Source organism: Leopardus geoffroyi, chromosome B3 (genome assembly GCF_018350155.1).
Source record: "Leopardus geoffroyi isolate Oge1 chromosome B3, O.geoffroyi_Oge1_pat1.0, whole genome shotgun sequence".
NCBI classification, from domain to species: domain Eukaryota; kingdom Metazoa; phylum Chordata; class Mammalia; order Carnivora; family Felidae; genus Leopardus; species Leopardus geoffroyi.
This window is the reverse complement of record NC_059337.1, coordinates 107175954-107201158: the sequence shown is the minus strand read 5'-3', so window position 1 is coordinate 107201158 and position 25205 is coordinate 107175954. Positions and strand designations below refer to the sequence as shown.

At 38.8% G+C, this 25205-nt stretch overlaps 1 protein-coding gene across 3 annotated transcripts in view; it reads right to left on the bottom strand.

Moving 5' to 3' along the window:
* The window catches only part of PPM1A (protein phosphatase, Mg2+/Mn2+ dependent 1A), a 50495-nt gene extending 25876 nt beyond the window's left edge, over positions 1-24619 (bottom strand). The window contains exon 1 of one of the 3 annotated variants that reach the window (XM_045451149.1): positions 24324-24619. In XM_045451149.1, the coding sequence (XP_045307105.1) occupies positions 24324-24615 (292 nt within the window). In that variant the 5' untranslated portion in view covers positions 24616-24619. Of the gene's footprint in view, positions 1-20827; positions 20879-21459; positions 21633-24323 lie in introns of those variants that run through there. The other 2 variants (XM_045451150.1, XM_045451151.1) reach the window with 2 other exon arrangements.
* Between the last annotated feature and the right edge of the window lie 586 nt (positions 24620-25205).

Genomic DNA, 25205 nt, shown 5'->3' with positions numbered 1-25205 from the left:
TACTATATATTGAAATCAAGACTATATGCTCTGTTCAAACATGCTTAAAACATTAGTTAAAAACCAAGCATTTACTTGATTGTATACTGGAAAACGAAAGGGGTAAAGTTTCCTAACATACTCCCACCCATCCTACCCCAGGACCCCTCTCCCCTCCAAAAAAGAAAAAGAAAAACAAATGACACAGACCATACTATCTGACTTTACTACAATAACAGTAGATGCTGGTAGCAGTAAAGAAAGAAGAACACTTCTGAGACCTGGATATTGCTTTAAATAAGGCATGCTTCTAATAAACCTTGCACTGAGTTTGTATATTTTTAGAATTATAGGATATTTAATCCTATATAATCCAATAATAATGAGAAAAACCTTGTATCAATTTTAATGAGATGTGACCAAACCTTACTCAGGAAAACTCACACTTCCTTAGTAAAAAAGTAAAAATCAGCATACTAAACATCAACTCAATAAGTTAAAAGAACAACTACACACACCTACACACAAGACCTATGGAGAGAAATATATTAAGCAATATATTAAGAAAAATTAAGGTAAGGGGCGCCTGGGTGGCTCAGGAGGTAAGACTTCAGCTCAGGTCATGATCTCACGGTTCGTGAGTTTGAGCCCTGCATCAGGCTCTGTGCTGATAGCTCAGAGCCTGGAGTATGCTTCAGATTCTGTGTCTCCCTCTCTCTGTTCCTCCCTCTCTCACACTCTGTCTCTCTCTCTCAAAAATAAATAAACATTACAAAAAAAAGAAAAATTAAGGTAAATATGATGTTATAGGAGGAAAATACGAGTAAAAATAGGTTAAACCACTAGTCTAAGAAAAAATATTATACAAAATTAGAAATCAAACAAACTGTACTTGCCTCACGGATAGGTGTTTTTTTTTTTTTTTTTTTTTATAAAAACACACTGTACAATTCTTTGCCAATACATTTGAAAATATGGAGGAAACAGACAATGTTCTTAAAAATAAATTATCAAAATTTTTTCAAGCAGTTATGAAATAGAGACCAGTAACTCTGGAACAAAATGAGAAAGTTATCAAAGAACTAAAGAGCTCTAGGGTTCATGAAAAATAAAATAAAAAAAACATAAGAACCATTCCAGGGTAAAGAAGACCAAAGAGATATAAGTGTAATGTATAATAGTGCACTGGCTTATACATATTTGTGTGTGCAAAAAGAACACGCATGAGTATACACACAAAAGGAAAAAAATAAAATTTGTAAAACAAATGTGGCAAATGTTAATTAGTCATTCAGGTTAATATTAAAGTTTGCTGTACTTTTTTTCTTAAAATTTTGTTAATTTAAATTGTTTTCAAAATAAAGTTATTAAAAACAAAGGTGTATCAGATAATTTCACAATCAATATCTTACAAGCCTTAAAAGAAATAGTAATAATACCCAACCTACCTAAATTACCTAAATAACAGAGAAAAAAGCTTCCTATTTCTTTTTACAACCCTACCATAATCCTGATTAAAAACTGAAAAAGACAGCGCCCAAAAATACAACTACAGTCTGAACATATTAATACAGAAGCAAAAAACCCCTAAGTAAAATATGAATATATATTACAAATTAACAAGTAGAGCTCATTTTAAGAATTTAACTATGAGCCAACATTTAACAACCTATTAAGATGTCATCTTCTTAAAAAAAGTTCAAAGAAAAAAAACCACATGATCATCTCTTCATATGATAAAAGGGATCTGATAAAATTAATTCCATAATATAACATATATTTGAAGCCAAAGAGGACACACAGTGATTAGGACAATTCCCAGGAAAAAAAACGAATACAGGATACCTGCTCTTATCCTTTAGCAATGTCTAGAAATGGTGATCAATACAGTTAACACTTTTTTAAAGGTGTAAAATTATGAGACGAGATAAAATTGCTATTTGCAAATAATAATTATGTCATGACAAACTCAAAATCTAAAACATTTTTAGGAAAAAAAAGTTCAGTAAGGTTATCTGATTACAGAAAATCATATAAGAAAACTATTAATAACCACTTACAAAATAAAGAAAAAATGCCAACAAAAGTATATCTGAATATATATTCAAAGAAATATTCAGGACCTTTAAGAAGAGAGCCTTAGGGGCGCCTGGGTGGCTCAGTCAGTTAAGCGTCTGACTCTTGATTTTGGCTCATGGCATGATCTCACACATTTCTGAGATCCAGCCCTGTGTGGAGTCTGCTTGGGATTCACTCTCTCCCTGTCTGTCTGTCCTTCCCCCAATCACATGCATGCCCAAGTGTTTTCTCTCTATATAAATAAACTTAAACCCCCCTTCCCCCCACAAAAAAAGAAAAGAGCCTCAGAACAAAAGACACTTCTATTTCTGAGACAGGAAGATTCAATATTACAAAGACAGTTATCCTCACTTTATTAACCGATAAATTCAGTGTAACCACTACTGGGTCCTTTTGTTCCCAGACCTTGATGAAATGATTCCAAAATTCTTATGAAGCAATAAATGTTTGAGAATATCCAAAACATTCTAAAAAACATTAGCACCTGCCATACATAATATTAAACAATTTCAAATTATGGTAATTAAGAGGGAATACTATTGCAGGAATGAACTGATCAGTGGAATAGAATTGACACTCCAGAAAGACAACTGTGCAAACAAAAATTCAAAAAATGGTGTTAAAACAGCTGGCCTATTCTAATCCTCCCCTCTCCCATGGCAAGTAACTGAATCCCTATCACACAGCTTAAAATAAATATCAGGTAATTAAAGATTTAAGCTTGAAATACTAATAATAAAACAATACAAGTGCATCTAGGCAAATATTTCGATAATCTTATAGTAGGAAAGGACTTTCTGAGTATGACATTTTTTTGCCATTGTGGCAAAAAAAGACTCTAAAGGAATAAAAAGCAACTCCAGAGGAATAAAACTTCTACACTATAAAACCAGGCTTATAAAGTTGAAAGGCAAGTATCTTTGAAATAACTATTTGCAGGGGTGCCTGGGTGGCTGAGTCAGTGAGCGTCTGACTTTGGCTCAGGTCATGATCTCACGGTTCATGGGTTCAAGCCCCGCATCAGGCTCTGTGCAGACAAGCTCAGAGCTTGGAGCCTGCTCTGGATTCTCTGTTTCCCTCTCTCTCTTTGCCCTCTTCTGCTTGTGCTTTGTCTCGCTCACTCTCAAAAATAAAATTAAAATAAAATGAAAAATAAATTTAAAAAAAATTGTCCATACAAATGGACAATACGTGGAGTAATAAGCAAGCTCGCTAGCCATTAAACATAAATTCATTTTTTACACATTATTAAAGATTAAAAATTTATAATGTCCACTATTGGCAAAGGAATACAAAAAATATGCTTCTCCTAGATAAAGAGTAAACAGCCATCTTTCTAAAGGATATATACGACACATGTTAATTTTAAATGTTGATCGCCCTTTAAATGGTTTTGTATATTCACACTCTGAAGTGCCCTTCTACTACAGAAGTATTTTTAAATAAATGAACTATAAAACAAAATTAAGAAGACCAAGCCACTTGCTTAAAGATAAATTCTTGAAATACAAAGCTCTTTGTGAAGCTGAAACGATGAGCCTCCTGGGTTCAACTCCCAGAGATGGACAAGAGTCTACATCCTGTAGAGATAGTAACAGAGATTAAAAATGCCCTGTGCAAGGCTGAAACAGAATTCTACCTCACTGAAACTAATGCCTGGGACGGAAGGGCTCTGCTGCCTATAAAAGCTGGAAAAGGCTACTTACTAATCCTTACCTGGGGCTATACTTTGAATGAAGTTAGGTGCCCAGTGAGCAGAAGTATAGAAATCTTTTAGTCTGTCTTTTCTTGGGAGAGATAAGGCTGATTCTGATGCTATTGAGAATCAGGAACCACACCTCCAATATAAGACATGGTTTCAGACTGGACACCCTAGGGCCAAGATGTGGGCACATACAAAAACACTGGATAAGGGCGAAAACAAAAAACTTCTAACATGAGAATGCAAAACCAAATTCCAAAACACATGAGGGAAAAAAGAAACAACTAACATGGACAAACAAAACAATAGACATGAAGAGGAAAAAATTTTAAACAGAAACCAAATCAGAATAGGTGGCTATTAGAGACAGAGATCCTGAAAAGGAAAAAATATTCACTGAAAATTAAAACAACTGAGGCCACGTAAACTCTAGCTGAATAAAGTCAAGAGGGTAATTAGTAAATTGAAAACTGATACTTAGGTAGTATCTGGAACATAACACAGAGATTAAAACGAACACCACAAAAGCAATATTCAAAAATTTAGGGGCACCTGGCTAAGTCAGTAAAGCATGTGACTCTTGATCTCAGGAATCTAAGTTCAAGTCTCATGTTAGGTATAGAAATTACTTAAAAATAAATTTTTTAAAAAGACGGGGCGCCTGTGTTAAGCGTCTGACTTCGGCTCAGGTCATGATCTCACAGCTCGTGGGTTCGAGCTCCGCACCAGGCTCTGTGCTGACAGCTCAGAGCCTGGAGCCTGCTTCTGATTCCGTGTCTCCCTCTCTCTCTGCCCCAACCCACTCGCATTCTGTCTCTTTCTCTCTCAAAAATAAACATTAAAAATTTTTTAAAAAGAAAAATACAAAGGTTAGAGAATTTTCTAGAATTGAAAGATACTCGTCTTTAGATCAACAATGCATATCAACCATGTATTTCAAGGAATACTTACATACAGCACAACATACACATATCTAGGCATATGAGAATGTGTTTAGAATAGTAATATTTATATCACACTTAAAAACAGGACTCTGTCCTACATACATTTTACATAGATTAATGTAATCACTGCTACAACCCCCCCACAACACAGATAACATCTCATTATCTCTGTTTGCAACTTGCCAAAGGTCACACAGTGGTGACAGATACAGAAAAGGAATCTTTTTAAAACTATCAGAGAGAAAAATTATATACAAAAGCCTAACAGCTAGGTAGAAACCAGACTTCTCAGGGAGTCAAGTTTCATAATACAATGAAATAATACCTTGAGGGTACTAATAGGAAAGGGGGGTACCTATTAGCCAAAAAGTCTTTATTTGCTAAAAAAGAAAGAAATGTATAAAATATACTTTCAGACAAAAACTACAGATATCTACAGGCCACACTCTGTTATTAACAATATTACTAAAGGATATACTTTAGCAAGAAAGGTAAATCCAGGAATGAGATATAAGGAACAGTTAAGCATAATAAAATATATTGGCTGATTACATTAGGTGTTAAATATAAAAAAGAAAATGACTTTTTTATGCTACAAAAAGAGGAAATAAAATTATAGACAGTTATACAGAAGATAAAGGAATGTTGTGTTTAATCAAATATGAGCTCACAGAAAAAAAAAACTCACCAAATATACAAGGAAACAGGCTGCCATGAGTAGGAGTTAACATGACAAATATAAGATATAAAATAACTACGTAAGGAGTATTTAACAAGATTTTTCTCTCACACACACACACACACACACACACACACGAAAATGAGAAGAAATTATTTAAAAATCACCAGGCAAATTGGGAAAGAATTAAATGCCACTTTTGGAAATTAAGAATTAAAAATTTATTTACTTATTTTTAATGTTTATTTATATTTGAGAGAGAGAGAGAGCGCGCGCACAAGCAGGGTGGGGGCAGAGAGAGAGAGAGGGAGACACAGAATCAGAAGCAGGCTCCAGGCTCTGAGCTGTCAGCACACAGTCTGACACGGGGCTTTAACTCATGAGTGCCGTGAGATCATGACCAGAGCTGAAGTCAGACGCCCGACTGACTGAGCCACCCAGGTGCCCCGAGAATTAAAAATTTTTTAAAAGAATTAAAAATTCGTTGATAACAAAATTTCAAAGGATGACAACAGACTAAAAACGAATGCAATAAATGTAGTTGACTGATTTGAAGAAATAAATAAATAAAATTATGTTCACTTCAAAAAAACCTACAACCAAAGGATGAGGGAAAGGGGAAGGAGAAATAGAAAATCAAATTCTCCATAAACAGAAAGTAGCATAAATAGTCCACATAAGTAGGTTCTTAGAAATTTAAGACTTGGACATTGTAGGGCCCCTGAAAGCCCAGGAACTATTAACTAATCTCTCTCTGTTGATGTCAACTCCCTAGAACATGGTAGTAGTAGCAGAGTTCTTTATACTCTATAATCAATATTTATTCCACTATGAAATCAGAAAACACCAGTAAAATAATGGTACCTTACTCTATACATACAGCTTAATCTCATTTAACAAATGCTCCTCTAGTATCTCATATTTTATTTATTTTTAATTGTGTATGTGAGAGAGAGAGAGCACAGGCAAGCAGGGGAGAGGGGCAGAGGGAGATAGAGAATCTTAAGCAGGCTCCACACTCAGCACGGAGCCTAACATGGGGCTCAATCCCACAACACTGGGATCATCACCTGAGCCAAAAATCAAGAGTCAGATGCTCAACCAAGCCATCCAGGTGACCCATTATCTATTTTCTAAATATACATAAATCATAGTCTCTAAATTTGTACATCTTTATTTATTTTTATTTAATTTTTATTTACTTTTGAGAGAGAGAGTGCAAGCAGAAGAGGGGCAGAGAGAGAGGCAGACCCAGAATCCGAAGCAGGCTATAGGCTCTGAGCTGTCAGCCCCCGACCCCCCATGTGGGGCTCAAACTCACAGACCACAGATCATGACCTGAGTTGAAGTCAGACTCTTAACCAACTGAGCCACCCCGGCAGCCCCATCTTACTTCAGTTAGAAGTTTCTTATAGGGTCCATTAGTTTGCAGCTCATAGGGCTAAGACCTCCGGAATGTTGCTCCAATCTCCCTCAGGCCTAAAATATTTTCACAGGTTTCTTATTATATATTCTTTTAGGGATGCCTGGGTGGCTCAGTCAGTTAAGCGTCCGGCTTCCACTAAGGTCATGATCTAATGGTTCGTGAGTTTGAGCCCCATGTGGGGCTCTGTGATGACAGCTCAGAGCCTGGAGCCTGCTTTAGATTCTGTCTCCCTCTTTAGATTCTGTCTGCCCCTCCCCTGCTCATGCTCTGTCTCTCTCTCTCCTTCAAAAATAAACATTAAAAAAATAAAATTTAAATATTCTTTTAATAAAGCTCAATCTGATAGTTAAATCAACAAATAACTGTACTCTTAAGTTTCTCCTACAATATAACCTATAAAAGAATTATGCAGATTTATAATAGAGTTCTTTTGAAAAGAAACACGTCCTTGTTATTAAAAAAATTATTCACACATTTTATAAACTTAGGGTTCCAATACTAAAAACATTTAAATCATATAACATATTTCATGTTAAATAATGAATCTCAATTGTTCTAAAGAAAACTATCTTCATCACCTGCTCCTTTAAAAAGTTATATACAAATACAGTACGCAATATTTTTTTTGAGAGAGAGAGTGGGAACAAGCACGAGTTGGGGAAGGGCAGAGAGAGGAGAGGGAAAGAGAGAATCCTAAGCAGGCTCCACACCCAGCATGGAGCCTGATGCAGGGCTGGATCTCACCACTGTGAGATCATGACCTGAGTGGAAATCAAGAGTTGGATACTTAACCAACTGAGCCACCCAAGCACCCTGGCAATATTTCTGATAAGGAACTGAATATAGGGTTTTAAATATGTCATCCAAAATGTAAAATACACGCACAAACAGTTCCCATCAGTTTTGTACTCCCCTCCTCCCAAATTTTGACTTTGCTTATTATAGGATTTTACTCCTTTAAAACTTGATGTAGGACTGTGGCTCTTTGGGGGCACTTTTAGCAAATGCTCTTAAAATCCTACTGACAATTCTAATCCAACCAGAAGGCCTCTGATCTATCAAATCAAATCTTCTTTGGCAGAAGCAACCTCTCAATTAGCGTGATTCTGCCCCTCCAATTTGAAATTCTAGGGGGGACAGTGCCATTCAATTTTCTGTGGAATATCTCTGAACAATAATCCCAAGCTAATAAGGGTTTCCCATGCTGCACTGGTTCAAACCTGAAGATCTTCAAACAACCCCCAAAAAACAAAAAACATACAAACAAACAAACAACAACAACAACAAAAAAAACCATGACTATAGTTAAGCTTCAAAGTTCCTATACAAAGTTCTGGAAAGAAAATATATCAAGGGCATTAAATCTCATCAGAAAATGGAATTATCATTTGTGTCTCACTGACATTATGACTAAAATTCAACATTCAGAACTGAGAACTTAAAAAAATTCCTTTCTTCTACTACATTATAACATCTTTGCCTTTTCTTCCCTCTAGGTCTTATTCTCTCCTACACAGCCTCCAAGTTTTATTCTTGTATCTACAAATTCAGTCTCCTTGCAAACTTTATACCATTTCTCTTCCTGTTCTTACAACCTTGATCACAATCTGTTCTATTTTCCTGTTCTTGCCTTTAATTGTTTCTCATTCTTGGGTTTAGGGGAGTAAGAAGGTAGAGTTCAGGCAAGTCAGCTGCGAAGGGAAACATTTCAGTGAACTCATCAAGATTGAGTTTACAAGGTAGAAGAGAAATGGCTACTACACACACTTCAGGGAAAGCTGAGGGGCTACTGAGCAACCCACAGTACTGGAGATGAGAACTAATGGTACATGTTCTTTGAAGTTTTAATACTAGTGAAGAGCCTGATTCTTGGTTTAAATTTGGATACAGTCTTCCAATTACTGAATAATTTTTCCTGGTCAGAGGACAAGGAAACCACCATTATTCAAGCTATAAAAGGAGGCTACATTATTCATCACTGGTTATCTCATAAGATATACAACATGCTTATAAACTGATCAAAAAGTTATCTAAGATTGCATTTATATGAAATATCAAAAAAAATCTATAAAGACAAGAAAGTAGACGAGTGGTTGACAAGGGCTGGAGGAGAGGAGAATGGGGAGTGACTGCTAATGAGTATAAAGTTTCTTTGGGGGAGATATAAATGTGCTAAAATTAAATTGTGGTTAATGGTTGCACAATTCCGCGAATATGCTAAAAACTACTGAGATACAAACTTTAAATGGGTCGATTTTATGCTATGTGAGTTATATCTCAATAAAGACTGTTCAATAAAGCCATTTAAAAAGATGGTTTTACACGGTTTTCTGTATCTATATTTTATTTTGCATAAAAAGATTATTTTTATTTTTTGCCAAGTTTATTTATTTATTTTTGAAAGCAGGCGAGAGAACGAGTTGGGGGAGGGACAAAGAGATGGGGAGAAAGAGAATCCCAAGCAGGCTCTGAGCTGTCAGGGCAGAACCGGATGTGAGGCTCATCTCACAAACCCTGAGATCTTGACCTGAGCCAAAATCAAGAGTCCAGCGCTTAACTGACTGAGCAACGCAGGTGTTCCTGCATTAAAAGATTTTTAAAGATGACTATAGATTATATGGGACAACATGGAAAATACTACATTAAATTTTTTCAAAGATTATCTGAAAACTTCCTTAGCTGCCCAATATTTCATCTTACAGCTTCAACTAAATATTGACTTCACTCTTTGATTTAAATATTTCTTCAAAAAAACCAAATTTCATCCAAAGGAATTATAATGCAAAAAGACTGTTACAGAGTTAAATAATACCTAAATTTAAATGTCCTAAATTAAAACCTTAAAAATAAAATTTCAAAAAGCAAACCAAAAGTGACCAAGCAAACCAAGCAAAATAAGTCAAATACAGCTCTTCTATGCTAAATAGCATTTCCATGAAGTCCATGACACAGGTCATTTTTTTCCGACCAAAAATTATTCAAAAATAATTAGTCTTCGCTGAATTAGGTAAAAATATACAACTACCTTGGGGGTGCCTGGGTGGCTGAGTTGGTTAAGTGTCTGACTCTAGATTTTGGCTCAGGTCATGATCTCATGGTCTGAGATCTAGCCCCATGTCAGGCTCTGCACTGAGCAGGGAAACTATTTGGGATTCTCTCTCACCTTCTGCCCCTCCCTTGCTAATGCACACACGTGCTCAATGGCTCTCTCCCTATCAAAATAAATAAATAAACTTAAAGAAAAATGTACAACTTACCCAAACCATAGTTACTTTGTGCAGGCTATGAGCAGCAGTCTCAATTTCACATGGTATGTGCAAGTCAGAGCTTGTTGCTTTTGATGTTTCCTCCATGTTTTCTCACAATTTATTTATTTTTAAATTTTTAAAATTTGTATTTATTTATTGGGGGGGGGGGGTGGAGAGCAAGGTGCAGGGGGAGAAAAAGAATCCCAAGCAGGCTCCATGATCCAACGTGGGGCTCGATCCCAGGACCCTGGGATCATGACCTGAGCTGTAATCAAGAGTCGGTTGCTCAACCCAGTGAGCCATTCAGGTGCCCCATATTTCATGATTTTTTAATGTGTCAATATCTTCTAGACATGTGCTGTGATATGAACTACATGCTCCATAAGGTAGTCTTATTAAACTTCTAGGTATGTACTAGAAGTACATACAAAGGTATGTACTGCATAATTTTTAAAAGTAAACTTTAGAAGTACATAATTACCTGAAAAATATCTAAGCTCAATTTAGTTTGAGGTTTCTAGTGACTATAAAAATTAGATACTGACCTATTTTCACTAACAGCTATAGTATGAGCAAAACATTGAAAAGATGTGGAAAACATGGAGCTATTTAAAGTTTTCTAAGAATGTTCTATAGTATTCACAATTTCAATTTGCCTCATCTGTCAACTATTTCAAATTTCTCAGTTTTGAATAACTGTCTACAGAACTGGATTCAATTTCCAGTCTGTTATTTTTTAATCCTTGCATATTTGAGGATTCAGACTCAGACTGACCTAGAAAATAACTGACTCCCTTAGCCAATCCATCCTTTTTCCTTTTGCTTAAAATAAACAAACCCCCGTGTGACTGAGCATTTATATGTTTGCTGATAACCTGAAAGAAGTGGAAATAAAACTTACTAAATATTTAATAAAAGATTTATTGTCTTAACAATATGTAGCAATTCTAAGTATTTTACACAAAATACAGAAAAGAGGACCAAAAAATATTTGCATCTAAGAGAAAGACTTCAGTCCATACATTTCAAAACAGATTCATTCACTGAGTCCACAAGTTTTGATGAGATATTTTGTGTATGGAAAAGGGTGTTGGGGAAGAGAAAACATTTTTTTTTTTTTAAGTGAAGATTCTATCTTTCTAAGAGCTTAAAAAAATATATATCCAACTACCTCCTATAGTTGATTAGCCACACCTCTAATGACATGACCTAAAGTGAATTTTTCAATGCCCTGCAACTTCTACTCAGTTCCCTGTCTCAGGAAATAGATCTACCATTAGTCATAAGCTCACAGAATCCTGTATTCTACCCTTATCATAGCACAGAACACCCTGTGAATTCTCACTCATTTTAGATTGTAAGATCCATGAGGGAAGGGATTATGTCTTTTTTGTTCATAGTACTTTGCATATAGTCAGACACTTGTTTAATATGTAGGACAAAGGAGTGACAGCCATTATCATGACTTCTCTCTTGTCAACAGAGTTAGGAATTCTTTTCTACCCAGGAAAGGTATTCCCGGACGATGACCTCTGCAAACAAACTATATCCTACCATTTCCATCTGGTTATTCTACAAAATGCATAATCTAATTTTTAAAATCTCTACAGAAATTTAATTGATTTCTAATAAGAAAATATTGGACCCTAAAACAAATGTGCAGCCTATTAATCAAAAATCTGATTTTCAGATTAGTGTTCATTAATGACTTTTAAAAGTTTCTTGACATCATTAGTTACATACTCTTATTGTTGAAAAATGCCACAGAAGACATACCAGAGGAAACAAAAGAGAAAGATGTAGTTTTGACTGTAAGTTAGAGCCTATACAGTCTCTTTCCCTGTGCTATTTATCTGCTCAATCAATAGTCATGAATGGGTAAAATTTTAAGTCTTTTCTATATGAGAAGCAAAGTATAAGGTAATTAAAAAAAATTTTTTTAATGTTTATTTTTGAGACAGAGAGAGAGACACAGCATGAATGGGGGAGGGTCAGAGAGAGAGGGAGACACAGAATCTGACGCAGGCTCCAGGCTCTGAACTGTCAGCACAGAGCCCGACGCAGGGCTCGAACTCACGGACCGTGATATCATGACCTGAGCCGAAGTAGGACGCTTAACCGACTGAGCCACCCAGGCACCCCAAGTACAAGGTAATTTAGACACAAAGGAATAATTTCTGAGAGCTAAGAAATCCACTTTCAATGTATTTTAGACAAAAGTATCTTTAACTTAGTCTGGGAGTTTTACTGTATAAAATGAATTAATCTCATTTGCACTTAAGGAGCTCCTTATTCTATTGACTATAGCAAACCATTACACTAGATCACACTAGACCGCTGACTAGTAGAAGTACTTACTTATACTATCAGGAAGCATTTACATAGATAGAGAAAAATGAAGATGACAGATATGGAGTAATTAATACAGGGTTAAGTTGTGGGTTGACAGCAAAACAAAATCTGCTATTTCTAAGATCAGCCCCTAATGTCCCAAACAGGCTTACACACTCTCAGCAGGGATAATAACTACTGTTTTAAATAGTGAAAATTTTATTTACTATCTATTTACATTCTAAAGCATAATGGCATACTGCAAAGATGTTTTTCTAAAGCCTGGTAAGCAATCTGTAAACAATTGTAAACCTTGTAAACAATCCTGTTTGCAAAACAAGAGAAGAAGAACCAATATATAGCCACTCATTGCTTACCCTTAATATTTTCATTTCTGAAATTTGGTAACAAAGGTAAGTAAGCAAGTTGCATCTCCTATAGATATAATGTCAAATTAGATGCACTTTTCTACCACTCACACTAAAGAAAAGGAGCAATACTTAAAAAACAAAAATAAACAAAAAAAGCCAAGGCCTTTATTCAGTCAGTAATGAATTACATTCTTAGAAACACCAGAATAGTTCTTGAATAACATATTAAGACAAATAATTAAGCTACATATAGCATGACTCAAAACACACAAAAAACCCATTTATCTATCTACATCCCTGCCTGAGATAGTCATAACACAGATTTGAATAAAAAGAACGAGCCTAAATTTAAAATGGATTGTACGTGACCTATGCTCTCATAGTTTGCTATATTTCTGGCTCACAATCAATTTTCTTTGTCATGTGTTCATCAGAAAGTAAGCAAGGAGACTACAAGGATTAAACAATCCAATATTGAACATCTACTTAAAACAAATGAAACCTGGTCCTTGCTTTCAAAGATTTATTTTTAAAAAAATCTTAATAATGAAATATTCCATTTATAGTATAACTTTTACTGTAAGCCCAATTAGGTAGCTTGTGCTATATTCTTAAATTCACTAAGAATTCTTCTTAAATTCACTAAGAATTTCATTTGAATAAAGGAATGATGAAATCATGTCAGTGGGTTGCAAAGTAGTGAACATAAGTAAGGTAAAATTGCATGTGGCTTGTGGTACCAGTTATATTATGCCTTTATCTTATATTCTTTTTATATAACAAAATTTAATAGTTCTTGGTAAAAAGCTCCTTTAAAAAAAAAAGATTTTATTTTTAAGTAATCTCCACATCCAACAGTGGGGCTCAAACTCACAATCCAGACATCAAAGGTCACATACTCCATGGACGTGAGCCAGCCAATGGCCCCAGTACTTGGTAAAAAGCTCTAAAGAGAGCTGACATGATGTGACATATGACACTATACTTTTCAAATTTAGTGTACACGTCTACCTCAGACCCAGCTCAATCACAAGATTCACTCATTGAGTATGATGGAAATGTAGTTATAAGCTTCAAAATCAAAGATTTTCTTTGTATCTATTTATTTAGAGAGAAAAAGAGAGAGCGCGTGCACGAGCAGGGGAAGAGCAGATAGAGAAGGAAAGAGAGAATCCCAAGCAGGCTCAGCACTGTTAGTGCAGAGCCCGATGTGGGGCTCGATCCCACGAACTGTGAGATCATGACCTGAGCTAAAATCAAGAGTTGGATGCTTAATCAGGGCACATAGGTGGCTCAGTTGGTTAAGCATCTGACTTCAGCTCAGGTCATGATCTCACAGCGTGTGAGTTCAAGACCCACGTCGGGCTGCGTGCTGACAGCCTGGAGCCTGGAGCCAGGAGCCTGTTTCAAGTTCTGTTTCTCCCTCTCTCTGCCTCTCCTCCCCAACTCCCCCCGCAACGTTGTCTCTCTCTCAAAAATAAATGAACGTCAAAAGAAAAATTTTTTTTTAAAAGAACTGGATGCTTAACCAACTGAGCCGCTCAGGCACCCCAGTATAATCAAAGATTTTCTAAACCATCACAACTGCCAACAATTTCTTTTAGCAGAAGCAATAAAACTGCATATATATAACAACTATGAGAAGTCCAAGGACATGTGTTTAGCTTCTGTTACTAGCTGTGAAACTGAACAAGTAACTTAACCTGTCTCAATTTCCTCATCTGTTAAGATACAACTAACAGTAGTATCTACCTCATATACAGAAATATGAAGATTTAATGAGATAGTAATTAAAAATTTTCTATGATAATGCCTGGCATACTGCTCAATATTAGCTATCAGTGTTAGTAGCTAATGTTAAAGCTAGAAAAACTTAAAAGGCACACAAAGAATCAAATTTATGATTCTGGTCTCATTAGTATCATACCTCAATAAAGGAGTCTAAGCAGCCACAGACTGTCTATATAAAATTATTCATTTTAAAATTCAATAAAGGAAATTCTACTATGCATTTTTCAGATACTGGAAATAGTTTAACAGTTTGATATGGTTTAAAGTTTAGCTTTAAGGTTCATATGAACAGACTATTCATAATGTTAGACATTATTTTGGTTTAAATTAAATCAGTTGAGTTATCTCCCATCTTTAACTAATACATCACCTAATTACTGTGATTCCACCACTCCGGTTAAAAGGTTGCCTAGGTCATAATATCTGCAAATATAACTCTGGAAAGAGATGCAAGATTATGAATGTCCTATTAACCCTTAACTGAAAATTAAAATGAAACCATTAGGTCTAGAATCAATCAACCTAATTTTCTACACCAACGTAAGAACTCTCCCACATTTCTGACTTGTATGATCTTCACACTTAAATATCCAGGTTCAACGAAAATAATACATAGGAAGAAAAGCAGCAATGTCCACTACTTGAAAGCTCTTAACTTTTTCCACCACCTCCAAAGCAATCACTCCCACTCTCAGGTAGATTGTGCCTAATATTTACAAAATATCTGAGTATCTACTATCCACAAGGTCCTGTGGTAGGCTTCAGGGATAATAAAAAGCTATTGTATTTTCCCCGTCAGAATTTGTAATTAAATTGAACAATTATAATTACAACACAGACCCCTAGCAGTATACTATTAAAGCCACGCAAATAATACAATAGATACTACTATAGAAGTACAGAGAAATGAGAGATGAAACATTGTGATCAGAGAAGGCTTTGTGGGAGAGGAAATACTAGAAAAGAGCTTTGATACAGAGGAAAGCAAAAGCTGGAAAAGGAAGGGCAAGAATTCCAAGCTACCACTTAGCATGAGTGACAGACAATCCACTGAGAGAAAAGTACAGGGTGTGTTCTAGAGATGGAAAGTGTACCAGTTCGGCTGAAATAGATCAGTCCTGAGGTTCAGTCATGGAAAGTGTCAAAAGCCCAACAAAGATTTCTAAACTTTATTCTGGAGGAAAAGGGAATCACTGAGTATGCTGAGCAAAGAAATAATATGGTGCAAATAGTTTATTAGGACGGGGTTTGTAATGGTTTATAGAATGGGGGAGGGAGATGCAGCACAAGTTGAAAGTGGGAAAGACCAGCTGGAGTGCTGAAACCATGGTCTGGGTATGAAGTGACAAGACCTGTAGTATTCAATACAATTTTTCAACCTTAAAGGACACAGGAGCCACCTGAAAACCTTAATATATTTATGTAAAGACTCCCTATTTTTTTTTTTACAAGAACTGGTTAATTAGAATAATTTAGTTTTCTCACTCTCTCACATTTTTTTCCTGTAGCAGTATCTTCTTGCCCATTTCTAATCATAGACTGTAACTCCTCTTCAAAATAGCAACCCTTGTCTTTCCTCACTTACTGATCACTCTAGTCTAAACATTCACGGTTGCTTTATTACTCTTATTCTTTATCCTCTGTTTAACTGTCTATTCCCACCTAACCACTAACTCCAAACCCATGACCTCTCCAGCTTCATATAATCAAATAGATCTAATCATACTCTCTTCCGTTACCTCTTAACTTTTTCACTTTTATAGATATATATAAGTTCTATATGCCTATAATCTTTACAACATCTTCTAAAGTCTCTACTCAATCTCTTATAGTATGGCTTTCAGGTTCACTGCTAAAACTGTGCTCAAAGACTCAGTAAGTCTCTATTCCTGTATCTCAAGATTTCACAAACTCAATAGCAGCTACTATTTATCTAGTACTTTCTTCATGGTAGAAGAAGTCAAGTATTTTACACAATCATCTCGCTTAATCTTCAAGAATATTTTATGAGAAAGACTTTTCCATATGACAAATAAAGAAAACTAAGAGAAATCAAGTGGCTTGCTCCAAATAACCCCACTAGGAAATTCTACCACCTTCTCCCCTCTAAAGCCTTTAATGTGGTTGTATTGACTGTATGTACATAGAAACATTTCCCTTAATCCTTCATTAAGGATACCAACCATTTGAGAATTTAATATTGATTCCATTCCTCAATCTGAACAATGATAGGTGAAGACATAAAACTGTCTAGCTCTGTTGACTTCTGAAACTTGGGGAATGACAAAATGAATTTAACTTCTGAATGCTTTCAGAAGACACTCTTGTAATGGATGACTTAATCTGAATCATAGTGTTAACATTCAGCTTTTCAATTTTTGATTCCTAGGAACAAGAAGGCTCATTTAATTGGGACAAATTCACTTAGGAAGATTTTGAAAATACTTTTATATCTACATAGTTCTGATTCTGGCATGTTACTTAGATTCTGAGTCTGTATTTCTTCATTTGTAAAACAGAGATAACATCATATATGTTAGAGGGTTGTGGTGAAAATTAAAGCTTGACAAATAATAAACTACGGCTTTTATTGTTCACTTTATCTAGAAGTAGTTTGGTCTCATAGGATTTTAATTTAAATCATACCAGTGACAAAAACTCTAATGACTTTCAATCCAGATCCTACATAAACTCAGTCAATGGATTCCAAATAAACATATTAAGAATTATAAAAGCTCACGCTCCCTTCTTCATCACACATTCAAGGAATGTTTAAAACATCTCTTATTTTATAAACACATGTATCAATAGTCTACTTTATTAATACACATTAACATCTAGTACTTTTCCCTCAGTCTCTTTAAAAAATTCTAAAGTCTATTAGATTTTAGATAAAGGTACACAGAAGCTCACCTCTCTTAAACCTTTACTTTCTCTAGCTCCTCCTACCTGCCTCAGCAAAAGAAAAGCTAGGTAGAGATTATCTAGGTAGTATATAGATAGCTAGGACTTGCAAAGGTCAAAATCATCAAGGAATATATTCTGGAGACTCAATCAAATACAAAATCTTTACTCATGTAATATGAAGCACATTAGAAAGAGCAAAAGAAGAATATAATCAACCTTTTGATTTTGATATCATTTAACCCAAGCTCCTTTCATATTAGGGCAGTTCGTCATCCCAGATAGAAATTCATTGAATTTCTTGGTTAATAATGCAATAATAGATGAAGCAACTGAATTTTAAAAATTTTGCCACCAACATTATTTGAAATGTAAGAACACATTCTGGCATAAAATTACTACCCAAGGTACAAGAAGAAACAAACTTTTGCCCAGTTGCCTCACACCTTCCCTTCACCCATCGTCCACATATTTCACAGGGCCACACCTTGTTTTATCTTCTTGCTTAACTCTTATAGGACTCCACTTGAGCCAATTTTCTTACATGGCTGCCTCACTTCTCTAAGGATGGAAAGTAATCAGTACCACTCAGAGGCAGGTGCTCAGGCAAGAGTTCGATAATCATTGGGGGGGGGGGGGGAAGGAGGAGGAGGGGGATCATCAAAATATCACCCTATAATTAATTATTTCTACATGATCATAGACTTACACCTTAAGAAATTAATCCAGCTCTCATGCGTGAGCACTTCAAGGATAATAAGCTCTCTGTGGACATGTCAGTCTTTAAATTATTAAATAAACATTCATAGTTAAACCAGAATCAGCTACACATTCTGTTGGCCATTATACAGTCTAGGCATAATGTGAACAAATTCAAAGACTGTAAGTTTTTGGTAACTGTTTAGCAATGTTTACAATGTGACAACATGATGTTGCTATAGATTCCTTTGGAAAAAAGTTAGGTATTAGGAAACAAATTTTCACACAAAGGTTTATTAACAAGTCAAGATAGCAAGACCCAGCCTGAACTCACAGAAAGATATAATGTGTTCTTATAATGCCCTTCACATCAAACTACCCAGGGTCCTGTGCTTGTTCAAGCCTATAGTCTCAACCACCCTCTGTCTCCGACCTAAGAGTTCTTCCTTCCTCTTTCTCCTAAGCGTTTTTCTAGACTTCCCAATCCCAACAGAAAAATCAATAAAGCCTACCTACAGGACTATCTTCCCTAAAGAAGAATCACAAATTTAAAATTCTTTTAATTAAGACACTTATTTCTAAGTAACACACATCTTTAGAACACTGAAACATCTAAATGCCTGGTATGGTCAAGGCATACTGAATAGACAATGTTAACAGAATAAAAAAATTTAACAACTGGGCATGCATTTGACAATACAGTATACCACTTTAGCTTTACCAATATGCAAAAGCTGAGACTCAAAAGGTTAAAGGATTTGTCCATGGACACAGATATTTTGGAGCACAGCCATGACTAAACATTTCTTATCTCCCAGCGCAGTGTTCCCTTCAACAGGTTATATTGTAATTATGATCATCACTTCAGCCCTTCAATCTAAAATATAAAAAAATACAACCTGTGTTTTAAAAAAGAATGTGAAAACAAATTTATGTAAATTTCCACCAAAAAAGAAATTTTGATGACGCCAGCATTTAACACAGTTATTTCTCAAATATAATCTGATATAGCTAGCCAAACCTTACTGGTCTTAATATACCCCTCCCATAATAAAATTACTTCACTGAGGTGAAAAATGTTTGAGGATATCAAATCAAAAATGTCTTAAGCAACTTCCAGGTGAAGTTCTCATTAATGGCTGCAACTTGCAACTTAAAAGTAATCATCCCTACATGACTGTTTATTCAGATATATGTGAGTTATACATAAGAACAGAACTACAACACGAGGCCAGGGATGTGACTTTGGGCTTCAATTTTTTGACCAAAGAAACATTAAATCAAAGGTAACATCTAGGATTAGAAAATAGGCAGTGGGGTGGGTCACCATCTCTCTAATCAGTTTTCTACTCTGTAAAGAGTTACAGAAATGCAGTATTTGTAAAAGGCCCAATATGTTAAAAAGATAAAAGCTGTAAAAGTGAAGTTGTTCCAATTAGAGAGGAATTGGGGAGTAAGCCCAGTTGGACTCCTGTGAGCTCTGGAACTCAGAAAGCTCAGCAGAGTACAGTTTAAATAAATAAATCCTCTGACTCTTCAGAGCTCTTTGCATCTTAAAAAAAAAAAAAAGTGGTTGTGTTTAAAATCCCATCGTGCGAGTTTGAGAAGATTAAGCCTTTTTCCTCAGAACCATTTTTTTAATTTCGAATTTCTAATACCTATATCCCACTGATTTTTACACCTCCCATTACTCTTCCAATCACTTCTTACAATTCATTCGGCTCATTATTCCAATTAGCAGAAAATTCAGTGGGGAGGGTAGGGGCGGCGCAGATTTCTTTGGACAACTTAAGAACGACCTTTGTGGATTTGTAAGTCCCATGCGGTGCTTGAGAAGAGAGAAGGAAAAAGACCGCAGGTGGGTGATGAAATGTTCAAAACGTATCTAAACTGCGGTTGCTAAAAGGCTCTCCACAGCCGTCTTTCAAGAAAATATTTAAAATCTACAGGCAGAACAGAACCATACCTCAACCATCAAACTCTGACGTTAAGAACTTTTACCAATTTACACAGTTAAAAATACGAGAAGAAATCAGTGTGATTTACTCCAATGCATTTGTTCGATGCCTTAATAATGAATGAACTGGAGGCATCACAGACTGGAGTTCAGAAAGAGCCTCACTCTCAGCTCAGCCCCCCTATAAACCTGAAGCAAACCGTCCAGAATTTGGTGCCTCGAGGCTAAGTCCGGTCCAGAGGAAGCCAACCCCCTTCTTTCTCCCGGCCTCCCTCCCAGGGGTTGGAGCCCTGGGCGGCCCGGCGGGGGGGGAGGGGGCGGGCGCCGCGACGCCCCACTCCTCGCCCCGGAAAAAAAGTTCCGCCCGCCGCTCTCGAGCCAGGATGGCCTGCGGCCCTCGCCCGCGTCGCGGCCACGAACACCCGCCCGGCCTCGGCGGCGGGAGGGTCGCGCCCCCTCCCCGCGCCGCCGCCACCAACACTCCGCCCCCGCCTCCCTGCCGCCACCGCCCTCGCGGAGCGTTAACCCCTCGCCGCCCGCCGCCCGGCTTCGGGAAGGAGGCCGGGCCAGGGGGTGGAGTTGTCGTGTCTCCTCCCGGGAGCGCCCGGGCAGACGCCCGGCTTGTTTACAGGCCCCAGGCCCAGGCCTGGCCGCCACCGCCGCCGCGCAGGCCCGCGCCGTCCGCCCGCCCGCCCTCGGCCCAAGCGTCGCGCTTACCCGGAGCAGCCGCGGGCGGGCAGGTCCCTGGTCGGCCAAGGCAGCGGCGGCGACGGCGGCCGGGGAGGGGGCTGGAAGGGGGTCACCGCGGCGGCCGCCGGCCAGGTCAGGCCGGGGAGGGGGCGGAGGAGGGGAGGAGCCGGGCTGCGTCCGGGCCCCCGGCTCTCGGCGCCCTCGCGACTCAGATCATCCGGGCGTTGGAGCGGGAGGCGGAGAGCGGGTCCCGGAGGAGGAGGAGGAAGAGCCAAAGATTCATCGCTTTCGCGCCCCACCTGCCTGGCGCCCCCCCACCCCCCCTCCCCAACCACCCGTTCTGGCGCTGCAGCCGCCCGAGCACCCGAAGCTGCGGGCCGGGCCGGCGCCGAGACCACTGCTCCCTCGCTCCCGCGCGCGCTCCCGTCCCTAGCGCCGCCGCCACCGCCGCCTCGAGCGCGTCCCCGCGCAGGCGCGCTCACGACGGCGCCGTGCGGCCCCTCCCCGACTCCTCTGTCAGCCCCGCCCCGGCGGCTCAGCGGGCGCTACAGCTGCGGCGCGGCGGAGCAGCTGGAGAGACCCGGATGTCGTTGGGCAGGAACTGCGGCGAGGGCCGGCAGGCGGGGGAGGGGCGGCCGCAGATGACATCACTGCCCTACCCTGCGTCTCGCCGCAACCCCCTCGCGGCCAGGGCCCCAGGCGAAGGCCGAACGGAGCATCCGAATGCCGGATCAGAACCGGCACTGGGGTCGTTATGCCCCCGGCGTTGGGGGCTGGACAGAGTGTGTGAGTGTAAGGCGCCCCGGCCGTCGAGAGCTTCTCCAAGCCCGACAGTCTGTCCAGCCGGGACTCGGGAGCTCCCCCTTAGGGCGTCGGCTCCTCCCGCCCCGGCGCTTCCACTTGTCTTAAATACACACCCCACTCCCTGCAGAGACGCCGTTCTCTGAGCACCGAGGACCGACCTCTTTCCGGCGCAGTCGCGGCCTGGTTGCCGCCTCGCTGCTGTGGTTTAAACGCACTGTTGGATACAGGCTGCGGCCAGACCCCCTCCCCCTGGGCTCTAAGCCACCCTCACCAGTGACCCTGGGAGCCCCACGCAGGTGCTTCTGCTACAACACACCTCGAGTCCCGAAGGGCAGCAACACCCTACAACCACCCATTCACACGCGAATGCAACCGATACACGGGGCACATGCTCTGAGTTTCTGGCAGGTTTTCCATCTGTAGGTCATCAGATTCCACATTGTATTTATTTGCACATGTTAGACAGTCACGTGATTCTGTCACAGGGGACCTCCTACGACCTCCAGCGAGGTTTAAGGAACTAAAGATTTTTCAAAATCTGGAGGATAATCAGAAACGTAACAGCTGTTTCTGTTAAGAGTTAGAGATCAACTGAACCTAATTGAAACTGCACATGCAGGCGGCCACAATCCAGTTTAGCTAGCTGGTCTACGGAAAACCGACCCACGCTGTTTGCAGACGCCGGGATAGAATGACAAACCCTAGGCGGCCAATGAATCAGAACTGGGAGCAGTACATCACCAGCACGAGTTCCCATTGGCTGGGGTGCCTTTCCCTTTCTTGTCAGAGGCTTAACCTGTTCAGGGATTTGACCTATACCACATTTGCTGGAAGAGAAGTTTAAAAGCAAGATCCGCGTTTTAAAAAGATGCTCTTGTATATACAAAGAAAAACCAAATAGTTCAGTGTAGGAGGAAGGTACTTTAAAAAGAACACCTGAAAATATTAACCAAATTGTGTTCTGGCCAATAAAAAGGTTAGTATGTGATGAGTCCTATCCGTTTTTATCTGAGGAACTCACTGTAGCAATTTTTACATTGCTACTTACTATCTCCTAAAACCACTTTGCCCCACACCTCCTAGATCAAAAAGCAATCTATTTTTTCTTTTTGTCATTCAACGAACACTTAGCTGTTTTTGAAGCTGTGAAAGGCATTTCCAATTTTTTCTACATGACTTTTTTTGAGGAAGTTTCTGTTCCCTTCACGTTTAGGCCTGGAACCTGACAACAAGATAAAACAGTATCACCAAATAGTCACTGGGAGGCCCATTCTTCCCAAAAGTCACTCTACCCAGTATCTATGGTGTTTGAATTTCTTAGAGTAAGATGACGATGGATCTTTTCCAGGTATACAACGTGAAAATAAAATTCACTTATGCATTTGGTCCCAGTATCATCTGAGGACACATTTCCTAATTGCTTCTCCATACACTTGCCAAAAAAAAAAAAAAAAAAAAAAAAAAAGGAAATTAGATCAAAGATCTTTGAAACTGTTCTGTATTGAAATCCTTAATACTTCAGACAAGTAACAGCATGATTTGCATGCTAGTGGACTCATTACCATTCTGAAACTGAAAAGCCCATGTGGCAACCACCATTTGAAGTGCCCTTGGAAAACAAATTTTCTTATTCATAAGGCAGAGCCTGGACAGCCAATGGCAGTAGTGGACCACAGTGAACTTGAAGGGCTTTCCTATCTTTCTGCTTCCTTCGTTCAGGCTCCCATATCTTTCTTCTCTCTGTTCTACACTTGGAGGAGAATCTGGGTCAATTATAGCAGAAGAGGCAGAAAAATAGAAAATATGAGCATAAAGAGATTTTGAAGAAGGCTGCACAGTGTACCACAGACTGCTGATAAAGTTGTACCTTCCTACTATTTCTTATTTCTGGATACAGCTTGCAGGGACATTTTGGTATGAACTAGGAAACTCATGGGTTATAAGCTAACATTTTAAAGTTTGGAACAAAGATATCTTAGTATTGTCTGAATAAATATGCTCGATCTTATAATATCCCCCTCCTTATTATTATACTAAATATTATGTTTCCTAAATATGCTATGGGCAAAACCCAACTATTTAGAAGGGAGGAAAGGACATTGAAAAAAGAGAGTTAAAAGTTTTCGTTTGAACTACAAGGCTTTGCTTGGGCCTCCTACACATATTTGGGATGTTCATAGTGAGTTTCTGTGAAACATCAATGAGCATATATTCCCATAATTGTTTTTTAGTAATTTTTATAGGTACAACACAATCCTACTCTGCGTCAGAAATCTGTTTACATTACAATTACCACAGAGGAAGATTTTCTGAAAGATTGGCTTTCAAGTCCTGAATTTAACTGTATGTGATTAGCCTAGTAATTGGGAGGCATGCGGTGAGGATGGGGGTGGGGACCGAGGTGAGGAGTCTGAAGCTCAATCTGGTTAACAATAACACTCTCTCTTCTTTCCCTCCACAATCGTAATTTAAAGTGAAGGTTAAATCACTCGTTCCCAAATTACTATTGTGAATCGACCCAGGAGAGTCACCCATGAGACATCCTGGCTTGGGCCTCTCAAAATAAGGGTCGCCCTTTAAGTGACCCCTCTAGGAAGCACCTGAGAATTCCCCTCGCCTCAGCTATCCATCCTTTCCCACTGAAGTCGGTCACTCACTACTCAAGAGTCACCAAGTCAAGCAGAATGAGATCCAACTCTTCCTCCTCCACCTTCATTACCTGTTCCACGTTTCTTTCTCACATATATCCTCTTCATATGTCTTCCTCTTCTCTCTTTTCTCACCACTCTTCTCCCTTTCTTCTGTTCTTTTTTGATCTCCTTTGCCCTTCTTTTCCCCATTCTTCTCTTCTCACTTTTTCTTATCTTAGCCCAAATTACAGCCTCTGCTACGCACTTTCTCCTGAAGCAGTACAAATCAGTGGATAGTGCCCCTAAACTAATTTTGTTGGTGGGGGGTGTACCCCCCACCCTGGTCCTATTTTCTCCATCGTCCCCCTCCCCTTGCACCATGTCAAGTCATGAAACACTTAGGTCTTTAAAGGACTGTCACAGAATGAGAAGGATTAGAGAATCCTGCCCTGTGTGACATCACTGAGGCAGCTCCATTAGGGTGGAGCAGACTCGAGCCAGCAGTCTTGTGTTGCCACTGTGACTCCTCCTAGGCCTTTTGAGGGAAGTGCAGGCCGCCATGAACACCACAGGCCAAGCCTTGGAGAGTCTTTAGAGGAGGCTATCACCTCAAGAGAACTGTATATGGCCACAGCTCCACAACATTGGTGTGGATCCTTTCAGACAAATTCATTTGTTCAACAGATAGTTATGGTATGCTAGGCTGGAAGTAGATAAGGATATGAATGGGCAAAGTCCTAGCCCTCAAAGATCTGATATTATAATCAGGGATACAGACACAAAAGCAAACAAATAAGGAAATTAAGATTGTGATCAGTGCTATGAAGAAAACAGATTGGGGAGATGATTTGAAACAGGTGTTCAGAGAAGACCTTTGTAAGAAGGTAGCATTTGAGCTAAAGGATGAGGAGGAGTTAACTTTGCAAAGAATCAGGGGAAAGCTTTCTTGGCAGAGGGGTCAGCATAGGCAA